Source organism: Barbatula barbatula (assembly GCF_947034865.1).
Source record: "Barbatula barbatula genome assembly, chromosome: 5".
Classification (NCBI taxonomy): domain Eukaryota; kingdom Metazoa; phylum Chordata; class Actinopteri; order Cypriniformes; family Nemacheilidae; genus Barbatula; species Barbatula barbatula.
Window position 1 is genome coordinate 23,162,292 of NC_136769.1, and position 20,745 is coordinate 23,183,036.

At 38.5% G+C, this 20,745-nt stretch overlaps 2 protein-coding genes across 2 annotated transcripts; one reads left to right on the forward strand and one right to left on the reverse strand.

Annotated features, from left to right (window-relative positions):
- The first annotated feature begins 351 nt into the window (after window positions 1–351).
- Window positions 352–4,271, forward strand: noxo1a (NADPH oxidase organizer 1a). The gene is made up of 8 exons (XM_079455568.1): window positions 352–532; window positions 1,159–1,239; window positions 1,352–1,424; window positions 1,508–1,691; window positions 1,842–2,032; window positions 2,170–2,277; window positions 2,725–2,842; window positions 3,111–4,271. Exons 1-8 carry the CDS (start codon window positions 467–469, stop codon window positions 3,733–3,735), a joined length of 1,446 nt encoding a protein of 481 aa, XP_079311694.1. The 5' UTR covers window positions 352–466; the 3' UTR covers window positions 3,736–4,271.
- A 2,229-nt stretch (window positions 4,272–6,500) lies between these two features.
- On the reverse strand, window positions 6,501–20,512 carry tbl3 (transducin beta like 3). The gene is made up of 23 exons (XM_079456808.1): window positions 20,280–20,512; window positions 20,082–20,133; window positions 19,905–20,000; window positions 19,774–19,821; window positions 19,524–19,665; window positions 19,304–19,388; window positions 18,788–18,958; window positions 18,502–18,577; window positions 18,250–18,346; window positions 17,020–17,231; window positions 16,783–16,924; window positions 16,555–16,613; window positions 16,324–16,430; window positions 15,756–15,891; window positions 13,967–14,197; window positions 13,308–13,378; window positions 12,999–13,155; window positions 11,914–11,972; window positions 8,689–8,792; window positions 8,147–8,218; window positions 7,880–8,038; window positions 7,703–7,796; window positions 6,501–7,087 (listed from the first exon to the last, which is right to left on the reverse strand). Exons 1-23 carry the CDS (start codon window positions 20,309–20,311, stop codon window positions 6,751–6,753), a joined length of 2,739 nt encoding a protein of 912 aa, XP_079312934.1. The 5' UTR covers window positions 20,312–20,512; the 3' UTR covers window positions 6,501–6,750.
- Window positions 20,513–20,745: the final 233 nt, after the last annotated feature.

Consider the following 20,745-nt stretch of genomic DNA (forward strand, 5'->3'; position numbering starts at 1 on the left):
AAAGTGATTTAATGTCCAAAAAACGTTACATTACCATCGTCTTAATGCCCTGCTTGTTGAAAATATGAGAAAAGAAAACACTATGTTTTATTATGAAAAATGTTTTAATTCTTAAATATAATGATTTGAATACTTTTTAGATTATTATCTAAAAAGATCTGGGGAATAAGTCTTAACATCATTAATTGTAAATAATTACAGAAATAAAACTTCTGCTATATCAAAGGTTTATACCATTTGTGTTTATTTAAGTCATTCTTCTTTTTATTATGTGTAGTACAGTAGGATAAACGTCACTGTTGGTGTTGTAAAACCGGACTCTCCAGTCTGCGGGAGCGCGCACGCACGCACGCTGTTGGACGTGTGTATGTATATAAAGACGGACACTGTTCAGTCATAGTCAGATCTGCAGAGATCCCACCTGAGGCACATCACAGATACATCTACCGCCATACATCTGCCCACAATGGATGAGCAAAGATACCCCGTCAACATTCACCTGACTGGAGTCATGCACAGACAGACATCTAAAGTAAGACACGCTGTTTCTTACAGTTTCACGTTTTGCATCCGTCTTTATTCATTTGAAAGCTATTATACAATGTAAACATGATTTAAATGTGTTAACTATTTAAATATTTCTATTACAAAAACGTTATTATTAAATCAATATTAGGTTACACTGAGCCATTGGTCACTTTTGTACAATGTATGGAGTTTATTCAAATTGCTCAGCATGGTTAAAAGAGATTTCTCGAGGGTTTATGTCTATGCAATATTTTGCTTTTAGAGCAAATAATCCGGGTTAGATTAAACCATCAAATAAGTATAAACAATTTTGATACGAAACACTAAACTCTTAAGGTGTTTGTTGAACAGTTATTTTGCAAAAAAGGCAAAACTAAAGCATATCATATATTGGATAAAAAGTGTAAACAAAAAGCCCAATGAAAATAAACATTGGGTACAGTTTGTTTTGTTGATTTCTTTGCAGTCTTTCTCTGAGGCTTTGCTCCCTTCAGTTTACACTCCAAACTCAACTACACAAAATCTTTAATATCGTATTTGAATGAAAAGCTTATGTACTCATACATACATGTGTGAACAATATATGCATCACACAAGACACATGAGTCTAATAACATATTTTCTCTTCAGTTGTACATGACGACTGTTCTCTGGTCAGATGACAATGAGATCACCGTGTACAGGTCACTTAAAGACTATAAAACTCTACATGTGAGTCTCCTATTTTTTATCAATCTATATTTGGTTATATTTTTATTATAAATAGAATATATTTGGTTGTGTTTTTTTTTTCATTTGAGTTCAATTTGTGTTATAACTACAGAGACAACTCAAGAAGAAATTCTCTCCATCAAACCACGTTAAAGGTTCAGAAAGGATTGTACCCAAGTTTAAAGGTAAATATTCTGTCCGTAGCATCTTAATGAAACACGCCTTCAGCTTTTTTTATTTACATTTTAAATTGTGTTTCTGTTTGCAGTGGCAAAAGTCATTAAGACCATGCAGAAGTGGAACCCGAGTAAGTCGGTGCTTAGGCTGAAAGCTTTGGATGAATATTGCACTGAATTACTCAAGAGAGATCCCTGTATCTCCCAAAGTACCGAACTCATGCAGTTCCTGCAACCCAACCCTCAGGATCTCAGTTCAGACTTGGCAAAAAACAGGTAAATAAATACCACAAAAACAACCAAAACCGATCAAATGTATAGCTATTAGATATCAACTACCAGATGGCAGGCTAAATTAAAATACAAACAATATGGATGCCTACAATATTAACAGCATTATTATAAAAAGTCTGCTTTGTGCATCAGTATAGTGATCATGCCGTCAGAGATGTCTCCAGGCATCAGTGATGGTAAAACTTCCTTCAGCGGCATCACTCAACCGTTTATTACTGAAACATACCGCTGTGTGGCCTCTTATGAGACCAAGGACACCAAAAACCACCCCTTCAAGGTTGAACCTGATGAGACAGTGGACGTGCTCATTAAAGACAAAGGAGGTAAGACGTTACACATCAGAGCAGCTGAAATTGTTTTTTGTCTTCTGAATTACTTTTACTTGAGCATGCTGATGTGGCAACTTTGAGAGTGGTTTGTTTTGTCTGTTGACCTCAATTTTCTTGACTTGTCCTGTAAGGATGGTGGCTGGTGGAGAATGAATCAAAACGTCTGGCATGGTTTCCTGCACCATACCTGGTGAAGGCCGAGACAGACGATTATGCAACTGATGTGACGGAGGATAGAAGTAAGGGCAGATTTCATCGAACCTCACAGATTTGACTGTTAATGAGCATTCATATTACATACTACATGCTACAAAACTTGAGATTTACAAGAAATGCTACAAATGATCAGGACTACTTAGGAAGGCTATTACATGTCATTCTTACTAAACTTACAATAATGGCAAAACCCTTGTTGGCGTCTATTTGGCATTCCTGACTGGTGCTGATCGCTTCAGGCATCAGCAGACACATCAGATCACTTTAAGCTTAGCTTTTCTGCCCTTTTATTGGTACTCGCTATTGATCATGCATATAGTTAATATCTGCTAAACCTTGCTTGATTGCCAAAAGTCATTTTCTAGCTTGGTCGCTGGATGAATGCCTCTTTGTAAAAGTACTTACCCTTGTATATAGACAAGGAATTTATTAGCTGTTGCATGCATACTGACCAAATTTCAATTCTTCAGGTGTTCTCTACATTGCTTCCAGAAGTTACAAAGCCATGAACAGTGACGAGATATCTGTCGAGATTGGCGCAGTGGTGGAGGTCTTACAGAAATCTGACAATGGCTGGTGGATAATCAGGTAAGACTTCCTATCATTTATACCACAAAGTCTACACCTGTTATTAAGTCAGAGATTATGCGGTACCTCCTCCTGGATTTACAGGAAAGTGCCACTCTACATCCTCATTTTTGTGTAAACAAGTTTTGGCGGTTTGCACATTTTCCTTGTGTGCATGTTTACCTCAAGCAAAATAAAAAGAATAGCCCAGTTAATTTATATAAGCTCTTTGTTCCTTTCGTTTGAATGAATCAAGGGCTGATACTTAACTACCTTTGTCGTTCTTTAGATACAACCGAAAGGCTGGCTATGTACCATCTATGTACCTGCAACAGTACAATAACCCATGGATTCGTATAATGCCAAATCAGAAGGAGATTACCAACTCCACTTTTGAGCTGTCAAAACTTCAGGGCACTGAAGACAGTTCCTTACGGGTCTCCAAACGCGAACTCAGCAGATCCCAGGGAAACCTAGTGTTGCTTTCAGGAAGCACCCTGTCCTTTAGAGATAAGCAGATGTCACGTTCATTGAGCATACTCCCGGTTGATAGCGCAACACACCAGACTCAACCACCCATCCGTGTGCAATTTGCAGAGGACCGTGAGCAGCGCAGTCTGAGTTTGGACAGCGAGGAAAATAGCTTAAGTGATGACAGCAGCTCCTTAGGCAGCGGATCGCCAAGACTCTTCGGCTCAGGGGAACCGTTCGGACGAGGGTGCACCCCCACACCGAACTCTTCAGGCAGCCTTAGCCCGGACAGTGACACAGAAGGCAAGATGATTGACAACAGATCAGATGCAAGCATCACCAAGATGCCAGGCACGCCCAAAGTACCGCCCAGACCCCACGCTCAAGAGATAATCAAACGCTGCACAACAGTCACACGCAAGAACCTGCAGAGAATCAGTTAGGTCGCTGGATCTCTGACAAATGCTGATTTGAATTGGTGATATTGCCAAGAATGCAGATGTCCTTGCTGATGTGAAACAGCGGGTTTTGTTACAGGAGACCATTCAACCTCAGCGGATGGCATGAAGCTTAATACTGATCAGGAGAGAAGACTCTTGTCCTTAAACCACGATTGCACATTTATTCCTTTAACACTTAAAGTTTGCCTGTTATTCTCAGAACAGATTATTATTATAGCTGTATAATACAAAATGATTTGCTGCTGTTTTCCTATGTTGCTGTCTGGATGGGAAGGCAGCAGATTTTACTTTTTTTTAAAACACGTATATAAATTCAGTTCTTTTTCTAAATATTTATCTCAAATGTGTGTCTGTCCTAATTTGTCCTCTTATAAGTCCTTCCATAGTGGAAATGATGATATGTGCCTTATATGCATTCTGTACCTGTACATGTATTTCAGTATATCTGAAAATTAATTCTTTATTTTTTTTGTACCTACAATAAAATGAAACAAAACAGATTTGTGTGGAAGAGGCTTTATTTGTGTATCGAGTGTGTACTCTAGTTATATAACATATACGTACTGTAGCTATAGGATTATAATGTAATTCATTGTACGTTACAAGTCAAGTCAAGTCAGCTTTATTTATATAGCGCTTTTTACAATTTTCATTGTTACAAAGCAGCTGTACAAGAAAAAATGACTATAAGTAAAACATAAAAGGTTATGGAATTCAAAACACAGGTCAAATATCAGACACACAATAAATTCCTATATGCAGTGTTAATTAATTAAGACTACCAAATTCTAGCAGCCCCCCGGCCAGGCAAAACAGTGCAAAACAGTATGCAAACGGTGGCGAGGAACCCAAAACTCCATTGGAGGAGAAAAAAAACCTCGGAGGGAAACCAGGCCTAACCAGGGGATTCCAGTTCCCCTCTGGCAAAAACTGCAGCCTCTGCACAAGCTCGACAGTGCTTGCACAACAAGGCAAAATAAAAAAAATTAGATTTAAAATTATCATTAATACACACAGCCACGGAAATAATGAAGAGACCATTCCAAATTTTCATTTCAAATCAGCATTTCATGATGTATTCTGGCCGTTCCTTTCCAGTGTTTGTTGAATTTCAACGAAGTCAGACCTCAGGAGTGTCAGTCATCCAACAGCAATGTGAAAGACTGACAGCATGACAAGAATGTCTAAATACATGTAGAAATACTGTTGTATTGCATAAAAGTGAATATGAACTTGTTGTCTTAGCAGTATTTGAGGTTAGAAAAAAAGCATCTTTTCAGTTATTTTGACCTGTTTCTCCAGTTTTACTTTACTGCAAATAAATGCAAATAGAAACAATAGTTTTGTTTGAAATTTGGTAAAAATATTGTTAGTAGTTGACAGAATGAAGCAAAAACGATCATTTTAAAATCAGACGGTCTGTGAAATGGTCTCCAAAACTTTTTTCATGGCTGTAACACTTGTCACGCAACACTTAGAAGAGGTATCAAATAAAATAGAAGTCCTTCGTCTAGTCATGTTCATTTCATCACTTACCATTGAGAAAGTTGCACGTGTTAACATTGCCAATGTACAATAAACATATGTTTATCAAGTAGAAACATTTAGATTAATAAATGTTGAAAAGATATTTTGCTCACAGTTAAGCATTTACTTATGTTACGATTAACCACTTAGACTTTACTGTAAAATTTGGCAGGCACATTTAACATTTATTTAATTGGATAAACTTTTGATCAGGTTGTTGCACACCATTTCGCGTCCATCCTAAATAGTATTAGAGTGTGCTAAATTTGGTTTACATTTTGTATGAGGTTTACCTAATCTATTGTTTCATTTACAAAGAATAATCACTCAATTTCCGTAATTTTCACAAAGTCTTACTTGCTATTATGAAATGTAACTTTAAACCTGTAATGTGTAACTTACAATTACATTTAGCAGACGCTTTTATCCAAAGCGACTTACATTGCATTATCCTATACATTTTACATAGGTAACTGCAATCCCCTGGGATCCAAACACAATGCTCTTACCACTGAGCTACAGGAAAGCTACAGAAAACTTTTATCTCTGTATCGACATCCTTTATCGAAACATAAAAGACAGCTCAACTTGACACTTTTGTGATTCAGGGTAAGGTAAGAAAATCATTTCAACACAGGTTTTTAACCAATACAATATTTGTATAGTAGCCTTCAATATAGCAGTAGCACATTGGCGATTGGTCCCCGTCAAGACATTGCTTTTGGTTGGCAAATGGACTTCTTTTGCCTTATTTTTATTTTCGTTACAAGTTTTTTGTGGTCGTTGGCGAGCCACAGATGCTGCTATTATTTTAAAGGATACTACCCTCAAAAATTCTGTCATCATTTTTTTTTACCAAAATGAAATCATCATTTCCTCTCCCTCACCCTCGAGTTGAATCTGTATAAATGTATTTGTTCTGATGAACACAGAGAAAGATATTTGTAAGAATGCTTATAACCAGACAGATCTTGCCTCCCATGGACTCCCATAGTAGGAAAAACTATGGTATGTTTTTATTCTGTTGAACACAAACGAAGACATTTTGAAGAATGTTCTGGGGATCTTTTGACTGCCATTGTATTTTTTTTTCGACGGTCAAGATCTGTCTGGTTATAAGCATTCTTCCAAATATTTTTCTATGTGTTCATGTAAAAGTATCCCTTTAAAGTTTAAAATGTACTTCATCCTCAATATTTTAAAAGAAAAGCACCCCCACAGAAAGTAATACCATTTATTGTTCTTTTCCAATAGATATGAACATTGCTGAAATGAAACATGAAAATATTATCGTTTTGTTACATTTGTCATGTCAAAGCAATGCTGCTACAACATATTGATGAATTAGAAAAGGCAAACTGAGAAACATGAGCAACATGATTCCCTAAATCTCTTCAGATCAGAGATGGTCCATGAATTCAAGATCCAGTACTGAATTACGGAGTCATGACTGACAACTCACTCAGTCAATCACCTTATAGATGCTGTTATACAGCGGGTGGGGCCTGCAAATTTAGCTGGAAAAGAGGATATTTCCATGATGTCATCCTCATCTTCACTGTCCTCACTGGACTCTTCACCTTCATTCTGACCCCCGTTCTTGTTGCGTACATTGGCACTTTTACATGCAGTGACGCTTTCATCTTCATCAATATGCTCTACTACGCTATTGTCTGAGGCATCTACATCTTCCTCTTCAGCTTCTCGTGGCTCACTTGTTTGACCGGGTCCCGTCTTCATCAGTTGCTTGTCTATGATGAAGATGTCTTGAGCGCTAGTGTCCATCTCATCATCATCCAAGTTTAAACTAGAGGAAAACAACAAATCAACCACAGAAAATGTCAAACTTCAGATGAACAAGGAAGAACGGTTACCACGAAAAACGTAGTTAAACATCAACCAAAACTTCTGTCAATAATGTCTCATACAGTATAAAGAAACATTATTAAGTGTTTGACAAATACAGGAAATCACTCAATGAGTTTTGGACGGTTTTGATTTGAAACACTTCCTTAAAAACTGAGTGACTCATTGTAGACGCAGATTCTTTTTGATGCAACACGATTTTCAGTAAGGAAACAAATCACAATAATAAAAAGGGTTTCATTGCATAAGTGAAGGTGCAAAATTCAAATGTGGATGGTTCATGTTCATGCCCAGTTGACTGGATCTTGTTTGACAGGGTGTTCTCGATGGTTCATATGTTTGGTGTTACTGACTCAATACATTTTATTTGCCATTTATTTACACCCCAAGCCTGTTTAAGATTCATGTGTATAGTGAAACTGGTGCAGAATGAGTTCAGTTTAATATATAATTATTTAGGAATTTGTTTAAATGCCAAACTATAAAACTGCGTGCTCACCTCAGCAACCAGCACAAATGACTACAAAAGTGGTATATTTCAGTAAGCTGCTCTTACCTCTCTATACCTCCCGTGATACGCATTTTCTGCCATATGTAATCCAAAAACATGGAAGACTGCAGGAGACGGCCAATCCTCTGCATATGTCTCTCTGCGGGAAAAGCGAGAAACGTTTATTGCGTAATCTGAATAACATTTTTAAAAAGGTGTGCACTTAGGGCCCTGAGAACTCACCCGTATACGGGATGAGGCCCTCGAGCTGGGTACGGGCCCCTTGATACTGCAGTATCTCCTCTGGGCTGACGTGTGTGAGGAGCACCTGAAGGACAGCCTGAGCATCCAGACAGCTCCGGGAGTTAGTGTTCCACACTACACAGTACCGCAACACCGACTCTGAATATAACACAATGGCAAACAGTCGGACCAGACAGTCGAAACGAACCCGATGACCCGCTTAACTACGCAAAGACGCAATGTGTATCAAGAATGAAGTGAGCAAACCTTTCTGATCCTGACGCAGTCTTAGGAGGGTCTTTTCTAGTTGTGGTACGCCACTGTCCTGCTGGCGAATTTCTGTTGAAGGCACGTATATGAAAAAAGGGAAAAAAGCTATGGCCTAGCAGCTCAGCCCAAATCTCAATTTCCTGCACACATTTTTTCCATCTTTCCAAAAATATTTCACCCGTACTCTTTTCCATGGATTCATAATTATACCATTTCTTGATCATAACAAAGGCGGATGTGACATTCAAGGAAGAACTACACGCGTGTCGTATTGTGTTTCCACAGGGCTTTTACAAAAGGAGCATTGTTCACAGAGGAAACTGAGCCGGTAATAACGCACCAATTCACCACACGCCGTCACGATTGGGATTAAAAAACCAAAGTTGAGGTGTGTCTCACTTTTGAAAAACCATCAGGAAGTATAAACTGAAAATGTTGTTCAACCTGCTTTTGATATCAAATAATCAAAAAGCCTGATAGGGAGAAATGTACTCCCAAAGTAAACCAGACAGACCGACTTAGATAAGATGAAGAAGTACCTTTGATGACTTTGAGGACAGTGTGTGGTTGATCCAGAGAGATGGCAATACCCAGAGCCTTCAAGTACTTCTTCTCATGAAGGAGATTTTTCAACTCCTGTTGCCTGTGGAGACACACCAAAGTTAAATCAATCAATTAGTTTCAGTTTTCTTGGGGGGGTGGAGGTTCTACACCTTATAAAAGAAACTACCACAAGGTTTTGTTCAAATGACATACTATACATAATGCACTTAAACTATGCACTCAACAAGGGCTGCTCGATTATGACAAAAATGATAATCGCAATTATTTTTGCTTATATTGAGATCCCGATTATTTAACACGATTCCATTAACCTTTAAAACAATCGAGGTCTTCAGGATTACTAGAAACAGAGACACTCTTATTATAGGGAGAATGAAGGGTCTGTAATACTTCCAATTGGAGAAACCGTAATGGCTAACAAAACCCATTGGCATCCAATAAAGAAACCGGCCTTTCCTGCACTCCGCTGAAGCGCATTGGCCGTTGAACTTTTTTGGCTAAAGGTTGTAGGCTTTCCATCTAGTGGATTTGCTAGAAACTTCAAGGCAGGTGTGTTGGAGCAAAACGCCGCAGAGCTGCGGCCCTCCAGGACCAGGATTGCCAGTGTATGAATTTAAGAAGGGCAGTATCGTCCCAAATGGAACACTTAGCGGTTTTATACGAACCGGAAATGTGGTTTCCCAGATGAGCGCAAATGACGTCAATCGCACAATGTTTGTCAATTAAATACATTTGTACATTTCATGTCATTTCCATCTGTTTTGCCCAGCATGGCTTCAGTCATCATCAGATTGATTTAGGGGTGAGCGAAATGACCTTGAGATTTCACCGAATGAGTAATTTTATTTCACTATAACCATATTTCACTGTAACAATATCCCATTATAATTCTATATCTTATACCTAGTTTTTCTTAGATTGACTTCATTTATTACAGTTCATTTGAATGCTCACCATAGTTAGAAGTTCTGATAATGAGATTTATAATTTATTAATCTTCTGGCTATTTCATATGTATACTGTGCTAGGCTTTAATGGACTAGTTTTGATGCACTTATGCACTTTGTTGCCTATGTTGTTATAATTGCTTCCAATGTTTCCTCATCTGTAAGTCGCTTTGGATAAAAGCGTATGCTAAATGACTAAATGTATATGTATACAGTAGGAAGATGGACAACAATTATAACAATGAAGTTTGAATATATGCACAAACAACTTGTACATGTATATGACTAGTGTTATAAACTTGGGGTCTGTACTGCAGGTCTTCATCGCTCTTCACTCTCGTATTAGATGAGCACTTTTAGTGTGTTGTGACTCTGTCTTTAGGTTCTTGCGCTAGTCTTTGCACTGTGAGTCTCTGGAAAGTCCACACGCTTCCCCCAAAAGGGGGTATGCAGCTCGTCACGAAACTACAGACTGAAAGAAGGTCAAGAGTATTTGATTACTCACTTTGTTATGGGTGCATTCTTTCATAACTCTCAACTTGCAGAGCGCTGAGTCAACCAGCCTTACTTATTAATATTCCGCGGAATACACTGAATAGAAACTTCTTTCGGTTGACATTTCATTCTGTGGTAAAGGTATATCCATCATTCCGCCCAGATCGACGCGAAATCAGTCCGCAGGAGAACCTTGCGCGAGGAGCTTGAAAGCCCCGTCTCCTTTCCGCTTTATTGTACCAATATTGTGATTGAATTTGATATTCACATGTTTAAAGCACCTTGTTACTTAATAAAGAAAATCAATAAATCATGGTAACCAACGCAATATTAGACAGATTAAACTGTAGGCCAGGTTTATGACGATATTAGGTGATGCATGAATTGATTGACATATTTTTATAGAACTACCCCAATACTAATATATTAAATGCTTTCTTACGTTTCTAATAATAGTAATAATGATCATGACTAAGCAGTGACAAATAAACTAGGTGTAACACGAAAGTCATTAAACACAGAAACTAAATGCAGATAACATAAATATAAAAAAATTGCCTTTTCCGCACTCAGTCATTTAAACATGCAGAGTCACTGTAATAAACATACGATAAACATGTTGACTGCACTTGATAAACATGTTGTCTGCCAACTTTACCGGTTGGTAACTTGTGTACTTTAGACATCTTTTGACATCATACAGTGGTCTCGTGCACTTGGCTCCCTGTACTAAACAACTTGTTAAAGTAGGTTCTGTGCTTTCCGCAGCAATTCTGTTAAACACAAAGAAAGATATTTGTAAGAATGTTGGTCAATGTCAGTTCTGGGTTATCATCTACTGCCTTAGTATATTGTATGTTTTTGTTCTGTTGAACTCTACCGAGGCATCTTTGACTAACATTAAATTGTTCCTGCTATGGTGGTTCAGGATGTCCAGAACTGAAAATAACATTCTTCTGTTTGAATTTAGACTACTTGTTTTACTCAATTTTATTTTAACTTCTATTGTATTATATTGAAAAGCAAGACAAAATATAAAAAGGCACATTTTGACCATTCAGTTTATGCAATTGTGTAAAAATTGGCTAAATAAATAGAAGAAATGCGAAAAGCCTGCCTTCAGCTAATTGTTTCATTTTTATTCGACATCGGCGGATCCATATTATAAAAGATAATATATTATTGTGTAAGGGCTGCATGTGACGTTAGTAGTCGTGCCCCTTGAGGTTGCATTAATGCTGCGCAGCATCATCCACACAGAATAGTCCCGCGCAACTGACGTGCTGTTGCTCTTTTACACTAAAGTTTCCACAGTGCCACGTTCTACCTTTCGTTGTACAACAGGTCAATGTACAAATTCACTATTTGAAATGCAGACACGCGGGAAGCACGTTTAAATAGACAGGCGCAGATGCGGCACTCATGAGGTGCTCTTCACTCGAAGGCAGTCACCACGAAAGACCAAGAAGCTTCCTTTGAGGGAAAGGAGAAAGCAGCGTATTTTCCATGCATTTTTATGCTTTGGAGATGGTAGTGTCAGCTCTGGGCAGGGTTGCTTCAAAATGTACATCCCCATGATAAATGGCAGTGTTTTCAGTTAGAAAATCCCGTTTTATCACACCGCGATTTGATCGCAAATGCTGTTAATCGTTCAGCCTCACGCATTTTGTAGTTTCACAAACTCTCATTCTGAATTTTTTTTCCAGACATTATATAGTTTCATGTTATATATGAAACTACATGGCAGTGAATACCTACTTGAGGACTTGGTCTTCTTGTTTGGCCTGCTCTTCTTCGAGCTCCACCTCAGTTACATCCTAAACGCAAGAAAAACAAATTCAAGTGCTGTGATAAAAAATGATCCTATCATTTTGTTTACAGTTTAAAGAAACAGGACAGTGAAGAGAGAACAAACAATCAACAGGAACAGGAAAAGATTGGTTCTCAAACTTGAGTCGCTGAAACTGGTAGCTGAAATATCCAAACCAGAGGTTGTGCAAGACTTTTTATTGGCCGTCATTTTGACAGACAGGCTTGTAAATCTATTAGTACTTTCACCAACGCATGTGTGGGTAATGGTAAAGTTTTGTGCAAAAGCAACCCAGCTCCCTGGCCTGACCCTGTTACATAACAAAGTATGACTTTCATTTAACACGAGTGGTTAGTACCTCATTCTTAAGGTGGTGCCCACATACGTAAGGTTGTGTATGTTATGAAACAGTTGTGCATTGAAATTACACAGAGAGAAGATTTAAAAACACATTTTCACGGCGTCAAGTGACCTAAGCACATGAATGTACCATGGATATGTGAACGGTTAATTCAACACCCCGGTCTTAGGTAAAGATATGAGAATCCTCCAATATAAACCCACTGACCTATTTGCCCATGAATTAAATAAGGCAGCACATGAGAACTAAAACAAACAGCATTACAGTAAAACATTGACATTTTTAGATTATTTAGCAAACAGAATCCAGCACCAAATTTAAATATATTAAATATGATTACAAGTCAATAACTTTAGATGTCATTGGTTCCTGCATGATCCGTGTCTAGTTGTCCTATGATATTCACCAGATACAAAAGGACAGATGAGAATATATTAAGCTTCTTATGTGTTAATATCGCTGACAAAGTTATATATATACACTGTATCATATTCTTCCACAAACAAATAGTTTCATTTCAGTTTTAGAATCACAATAGCTTTCCAACTTCTGTACCCAATTATTATTGTGAATAACTTCAGAGACACACATGGCAAAAACATTTGGTGTGACAGTACACCTAAAAACCCCAAGTATACTTGAGAGCTTTAGATGCAATGTGTGTGAACTGACCTTCCAGATGGTGATGGTGGAGTCGGCGGATCCGGTCACCATCAGGTCATCCCTGCCGCTGCCGTGCAGACCCCAAACCTTGTCCTGGTGTGCGTCGAAGGTCTTCACACACTCGTTTGTTTTTATAGTCCATAATTTCACCAGCCCGTCGGAACCACTGCGAAATAACAGAGAATTGAGGAAAAACAAGGCCAAAACCACAATGTTTGAACCACAATCACAGAAGTTTAATAAAGACTTCAAATCACAGATTTAATTCTCTTTACGATGTGAAATGTGATCACAGAAGGAGTTAATAGAATAACTTACGCAGAGACCACCTGAGTTCCTCGACTGACAAATATGATCTTCAGCACAGAAGCATCGTGGCCCTCAAAAGTCTACAACCACAAAACATACCAAGAATCATTGAAATAAACAAAATCTCATACATAACATGAAAATAATAATAGATTTCATATATTATACAGTTGAAATGGGACAAAGTTAAACAACAATGTACAAGATTCGTATGAACAAAAATAAACCATTTAAAATGTGAACAGTAATGATTAGGGATCACGCTCACAATATTTGCATTGTTTTTACTGTGCGCCATATTTTACTGGAAGAAATCTTTACCCAAGGACGGACCTTCATTTTGGCTGTTATTTGGGTTTTGTAGACCGCGTTTGTCATGGTTGGCCATATTGACATTAGTAAGAAGTAAAAAGAATGATTAAATAATAATAATAATGATATAGTTAAAACCCGTTTAGGAAATATATTATTTGCGCATAGAAAAAAAAGAAATTTAATTTTTTAGAATTTCAAATGGGAATGCAAAAGTATAGATTCTGGATAATGACCTCATGAATAAAATACTATTCAGAGTTTTCTAATCTGATGGTCTTTAACATAAATCTAGTTGCCGAATCCAAACAAGCCTGCACCATAGCAGTAAACTATGTCTTAAATGTGTCATTTACCTTGAGACAGCTGAAGTCATGAATGCCCCAGAGTTTGATGGAGCCGTCGGCCGAGGCTGTGGCCACAACCTGATCCACAGGAGAGAACTGAACACACCAGACGCCCCGACTGTGACCTCTGAAAACCCCCAACAGACTCATACCAGGCAAAGACCAGAGTTTAGCTGTGCGGTCTTGAGAGCCGGACACAACAAGTTTGTCATTGGGAGAGATGGCCACGCTGTTCACATCCTTTCAATAAAACACACGGGACAGAGCTTAAACACACCAAATATCTCAATATCACAGATCATTTTGAACAGAGACAGAAGCTACAACAGAGCATTTCAGACAGAGGATAAATAGAGGTGTGTTATAACATGTTTTTAACTCTAAATGTATTTATCAATTACAACATCTCATATTTAATCTTTTCATTATTAACTTAACATTAAAGTGGCAGTCCGTCACTTATTTTGAGTCAAAATGAGCTAAAACCAATTATTGAGCAAGTACATGAAAGAACAGTGTTTAAAACTGTGTCACTACCCTTGCGGGATTCACCACGGAAAGCTTGTTATAATGGTTTGTAATGTGCCCTGTCGGGTCGGCTTTCCCAGGGATCCCTATTTGGTGTCTTTCGTCTATGCGTCATTTCGTCACATTCGTACACAGAGCGAAGAGGATCCGGCTGCTAGCCAGCAAAGGATGCTGCCATTTGGTGCGTGTACTCACATAGGATTTAATATAACTTTTAGTATTATTTATGGTGGTTGATATCTGGGGATTCATCATTTGTGAAAAACAAGAAAGTACGAACTTATGACAGTTTTACGAAATAAATGTGAATGTGATTGGACTCGTGCGAAAACAGGAATGAATATTGGCATGGCATTTCAAAGGTGGAGTGAACTCTGTGTTTTGAAAGGATTTAAAAGGGATGCTGGCATGACTTTATTTCTTCTGAACAGATAAGACATTTCTATAGCTAAGAAAAAAACCGGCGCTCCCTTGTTTGTGTTAATACAGACGGGTACGGTTTCATCGGTTGTTCTTTCGCGCTTTGTTATGATAAATGTAATTTAAGGCCTATTCGAAGAGGATTAGTATTATCTGGGGACCTCGTGTGATTTAGAAATGACCTCCTCACATCTGTATTTCATCTGGCGCGAATAAGCATGGATAAGTGAAGCCTGTGGTTTTACTTTTTGAAACGCCAGCGCCGGCGTCTTTTTCTGCAGCTCAGAGCGTCTTTTGAGGTTGAAATAAAGTTCAACCCCTCTGAAATAAAATGCCCTGCGTCAAGCTCCCTATTCACAGCTTACCAATGAAAAAGACCTGTTGTTTCCATAACAACATGCAAGGAACGTGATGGGTCGTGAAGGCTCTAGCTCGAAAAACAAATGGTGTCCGAAACGCCCGTTGGAGGATAGTTTCGTATAAATGTAAGCTTAACTTTCAACAACTTCTGATTGCATTTCTATCGAGAAATTTGTTTTGTAGTTTTTAGACATGTGATTAGTTTTGCAAAGACGCTCTCTGTTTATAATTCAAATAGACTTACGTTACGCTGCCTATGTTTCTCTGGGCTGCCTTCGAATGCTTTTGTCAACTACACTAACAAGACGTGATGACATCACAAATATGCATGAATGAGATCAATTAGACAACTACGAAAGAATGAAGAATGTGCTCCAAGACCTTGTTTCCACTGCTAAAACACATTTATAATCAGGACACGTACACTGATAACCCAGTTCTCCCCTGATATACATCATATCCTGTGTTAACGTGAACACAAGAGTCTCACCTTGTCGTGAGCTTTCTCTGTGTGTCGAGCTGTCATCACAGCTGGTTCACAACCTGCATCCGACAGAGTCTCCGACACATCCCAAACCTTCACAGTACAGTCCTGACTGCCTGACACAAGCAAGATCTTCTTCAACCTGCAGACGAGAACAGGTGAAGGAAGATTATTAATCATATAAAGTGTCAACGGTCTATTAAAGGCACAACACTTGGAGTTAAATAATGACTTTGAAGCGCCAATGATCTTATGTAGAAACTTTTTTTTAAAGCTGTACTATTATAAACCAATGGCTCCAGTTTGAAAATCTGAATCTGAAACAGGAATGCACTCATGTTAACTTAGTAAAAAGTGTGTCAATTATTGGCATGAAGCCCATAAAACAAACACACTTTTCTTCTGATAACAAATGAAAGATCGGGGATATTTGATTGTGGAATGAGGAAAAAGATTTAGCTTGAAAAATACTAAAGGTCAACATGTCAGCAGTGGCACAGATGCTTCATGATGCAGGCAAAATCTCATCTGTAACCGCATGCTTTATCTTATAACACATCAGCTGACGTCTGACCTGGAGCAGGCAATCGAGCCCACGGCATTAGAGTGTCCGCTGCCCTGAGCCACGCAGTGCACATGGCCGCTCTCAGGATCCATACTCCACAACCGAATGCTCTTGTCCTGTAGTTACAGAAACAACTTGTTTGTCACTTGGGTGAAACTATGCATTCAAAAGATATTTAGCGTGGCAGGTTTGACCGATAAGCCAGTGCTTTGGCTTTTTGGGAGAATATAAAAGAATCACCTTCGCACAGCTTGCAAACATGGAACCCTTTCGAAACACATCTATAGACAAGATGGTATCTGAAAACAGATAAAAAAAAATATTTTTGAAAGAATGCTTTAAGCAGCAGTTAAGCAGAACCAACATATCTGTCTTTCAGCACAAGACACGATACGATACAGGCTGAAACAGCGCACATTAAACATTACGTTTGCAGCATGCTGCTGCCCTCTTGTGGTTGAAATGTACCTGTGTGTCCATACAATATCTGGCAGCTATTGGTGGCCAATTCAAAGACTTTCAGCTGAGAGCTGTTAGTGGCCACAACAATGTGGGTGTCGTCCTTGCCCAGAAACTTTGTGTCCAAGATATCATCATTGTAGCCAATAAACTTCATAAAAACAAGAAAATGCATTATAGATTCAAATATAAAGTACAGAACATATCTACGCTGAGGGAAAATGAAAAGTGAAAAAAGAACTAAACCTGCTGCTGTACTGTGACAGAGGGCAGCTGATAGATGAGGATGTTGTGCTCTGCTGTGACTGTGGCGAGTCTGCCGGATTGGAGCATGGGTAGGCAGTGCACCAGACTGCGTGGGTCCGCATCACCCTCATCTGTGCTGATAGCAGGAGCATCGGGGAAGGTCTGAGTGAACACACAACGTGCTGAGCTGGACTCCCACACTCGAAGAACACCTGGTGAGGACCGTAAGAACATTTGGACACATAAAAATCCCCTTCTACATCAACTACACAATGGTGTGACACAATGGTCAGTCCTTACTGTGTGTTCACACCGAGCGCGAATGAGGCGTCAAGCGCGAGGGATTTACATGTTAAGTCAATGCAAAGACGCGATAGACGCGCTTGCGGCTCGAATAGCGCGAATGACGCGAATAGCGCGAATGACGCGAGTTGACAAATCTGAACTTTGGCGAAAATTCGCGCCGCGTTAATCAATCAGGCGCCTGCTTGAGTAGTGACGTAGACGACGTAGCGAGCAGAGGCAGAAATAAAAAATGGAGGACAAGCTCATCTCAGTGTGTGGACACCCGGAGCTATATGATACGTGTTCATAAAAATAGAAATAAAAAGGATCTTGCTTGGAAGAAAGTGAGTGAGGAGGTCGGAGAATCCGGTAAATTGTAAAAAGAATTTTGTGAAGCGAAATTCACTCGCGAATGACGCAAATTTCACGCGCGAATAGCGCGAATGAAGCGAGTAAACACAAAATGTTCAAGCGTCAAACTACTCGCGAATAGCGCGTTTTTGACGCCTCATTCGCGCTCTATGTGAACACACAGTTAGACCCTTCTTTATTGTACATAAAATTCACAATGTGACCCTGCACCACAAAACCAGTAACAGAGGAACATTTTTAGTAAAGGCCAAATATACATTGAACGGGTTACAATTATAGATTTTTCTTTTATGCCAACAATCATTAGGATATTATGTAAAGATCCTGTTCCATGAAGAGATCTTGTAAATGTTCTACTCTAAATAAATAAAACCTTTTTTTTTTGGAGTGGATGGCCTTGGACCGTGCCTCTGATTAACAACTCTCCGCCAGATATTGCCATATCCCCACAAACCATAAAACAATAGAAAAAGCTCAATTTCGTTTTGGTTTTGTCGTCCAGGGTCACAAATGATCATGTGTATTGAGTCATTTTGTGTTTAAATGGCTTCTGGCATGAACTACAGTGCTTACCTTTGCTGCCAGCTGTGACAAAGTATAAGTCGTCGCTCTTCACACCCATCTGGGAGTAATCGCTCTTCCCAGTGAGAATAAAAACACCTTCCACTGCCTAAACACAAACAAATGAAATCAAGGCATCCAAAATCACCTTTTAACTTCTGCAATTTATTTATTATTATAATGACTATTTATGCAAAGATAACAACCTACAAAGACATTAAATCAATCAAAAAATATGTCCATGGGTCATAGATATCATCTGACCTCATAAACAGGCACAGTTCTCTTCACTTTATTCTCCTTCAGGTCCCACACGGTACAGATTTTGTCTCGGCCAGAACTAAAAACCATTCAAATTTGACCAGTGTGAATAACATTCCACAACCTAACAAAATAACCATTTCTGAATTTTGAGCAACACACTAAAAATTCAAATGCAACTTTACAAAAATAGATTTGAAAAAGATTTACCATCTTTTAACATGTATTTGAAAAGATTTAATAACTGTTCCTAGCCTAAACGAGACCGGGTGATGGTTTTCATATTTACCTGACCAGAGTCTGGCCATCCGGAGAGAAAGCCAAAGATGTGACGGCACTGTAGTGGCTCTCAAGAACACAAATACACTTGCTGGTCCGTAGGTCCCATATACGAATGCCGTAGTGCATTGAAGAGGAGAAGAGCTGCAGCCTGCTGATGTCTGGATGGAACTCAACCAGACTTTAAACAACAACACAAAGGAGACTCTGAATTACCAAATAATTCATATCAGTGGCCTCAGTTGCTCCTAGACATTTTCACAGCATTGACATTTTTAGAAATAAATAAATGAAGAAACGTTCTTCTGTATGACATATTTTCGTAAATAATACGGATACATAAAAAAAGCTTAATATAATTTTGAGAGGAATGACAGATTTTTGTAGTTTAAACTTAAGTTTATGCTGTAACGTTTTACCCATGTAAAACTGTGATTTTAAAGATTTAGGATATTGTTCTTTATTGCTATTATAAGGGTGCGGTCACATATTGCCCAAGACAGACATTTGTCACTTCATTACATACTGCACAACTCCAGAAGATCCTTTGAGATTGTGGGTGCAATACTGCTTCACAACATCCCAGAGCTTTATAGTGCCATCACAACCACCTGGAAATACAAAGAGCACCAGTAATAACATTAAAATCATTACATTACAACATTACAATATTGGAAAGGAATTTTACTGATTGAAAAATGATACGTTAAAACTGCTAGGCATTAAAGAGCAAGTGTGTGGCCCACCTGTAGCCAGAAGAGTGGAGGTGCAGTCGAACGTCATGCTGGCCACTGGCACATTGTGGATGGCCTTCCATGATCGAGTGCAATTCTCCTGCTTCCAATCCCACTGCTTCAGAAGCAAAGCCCTGCTGGCGGTGACGAGCATCTGCAGAGAAAAGCATTAAAACACTCTTAACATCAAGATAAGAACAATGGGATATATTACTATTGTCATTAATAATGATGTAATTAATAGATGAGCGAATGATCTTACCTGATCATCAGGACTAAGACAGAATGATGTGATGTCCTCCTGATCATCCTGTTCAGATGAAAATGTGTGAAATACACAATGCTATATGTAATCGCATTAAAACAGCAGGCACAGGGCTATAAGACACTGACCTGCTCGATGCTATGGATGATCTTTCCTGTGTCAATTTGCAAAATGTTGACTCGTGGTCCACATGTGCAAAATATGTATTGTTCATCTTGACTGATCTAGATGGAGATGCGAGACAAGATGTTAAACATTTTTCGAAGACTCGCGTTTATTGACCTGCTGATGTGATGTGATCTTACCTGTACTTTACCTCCCTTGTAAAACGGCTCGATTTTGCTGGACACCGCATAACTGAAGAAAGAAATCAAACGAGTATGAACTGTATGTCAGATAGCTGAGTTTACGCATGTGATCGTAACTCGAAACTTACGAGTTTTCTGCATTTTGGAAGCACGTTTCCCTTTTAACCCGTCAAAATGTACGAAAATAACACTTACTTTGATTTAAATGCCAGCGTGCTGACAGCCATGACAATCCGCACTGTTTCTCAACTTCTTGTTAGTAAAATAGTTAATATTAAAAGCATGTGTATTACTTATTTACTCCTATATTTTGCACGCATGGTACATGTGTGTATTAAAATGTCGCATTCATATGACGTCAACAGCCAACACAAAGCGACATCTAGTGGCAGGTACACAAACTGTATCCAATTGGCTTTTTTATTTGTAAAAAGTATAAACAAATGCTATTTTATATACACTCTATTATTACTAATTTTTCAGCATAAAATTTGTCATTTAAATGAAAAAACAACACGGAATCTTAGTAATACGTAATTGAACAAGCAAACAAACAACAATTTACTTATTCCTAATAAAATATGAATATTATTATTGCTAATAATCTAGACATCGTCCTATTACTACTAAATAAATTACATTTAATATATTTTTTAATGCC

What these genes read in the sequence shown, in the direction of transcription:
- noxo1a (XM_079455568.1), top strand. Translation starts at nt 467, where the DNA reads ATGGATGAGCAAAGATACCCCGTCAACATTCACCTGACTGGAGTCATG. An exon ending in GATTGTACCCAAGTTTAAAG is followed by an intron (nt 1,425 to 1,507) that starts GTAAATATTCTG and finishes TTCTGTTTGCAG; the next exon opens with TGGCAAAAGTCATTAAGACC. An exon ending in TCAGACTTGGCAAAAAACAG is followed by an intron (nt 1,692 to 1,841) that starts GTAAATAAATAC and finishes TTTGTGCATCAG; the next exon opens with TATAGTGATCATGCCGTCAG.
- tbl3 (XM_079456808.1), bottom strand. Translation starts at nt 20,311, where the DNA reads ATGGCTGTCAGCACGCTGGCATTTAAATCAAA. An exon ending in CTGTCACAGTACAGCAGCAG is followed by an intron (nt 16,925 to 17,019) that starts GTTTAGTTCTTT and finishes GTTTTTATGAAG; the next exon opens with TTTATTGGCTACAATGATGA. An exon ending in TGTCCTCAAAGTCATCAAAG is followed by an intron (nt 8,219 to 8,688) that starts GTACTTCTTCAT and finishes TGCCTTCAACAG; the next exon opens with AAATTCGCCAGCAGGACAGT.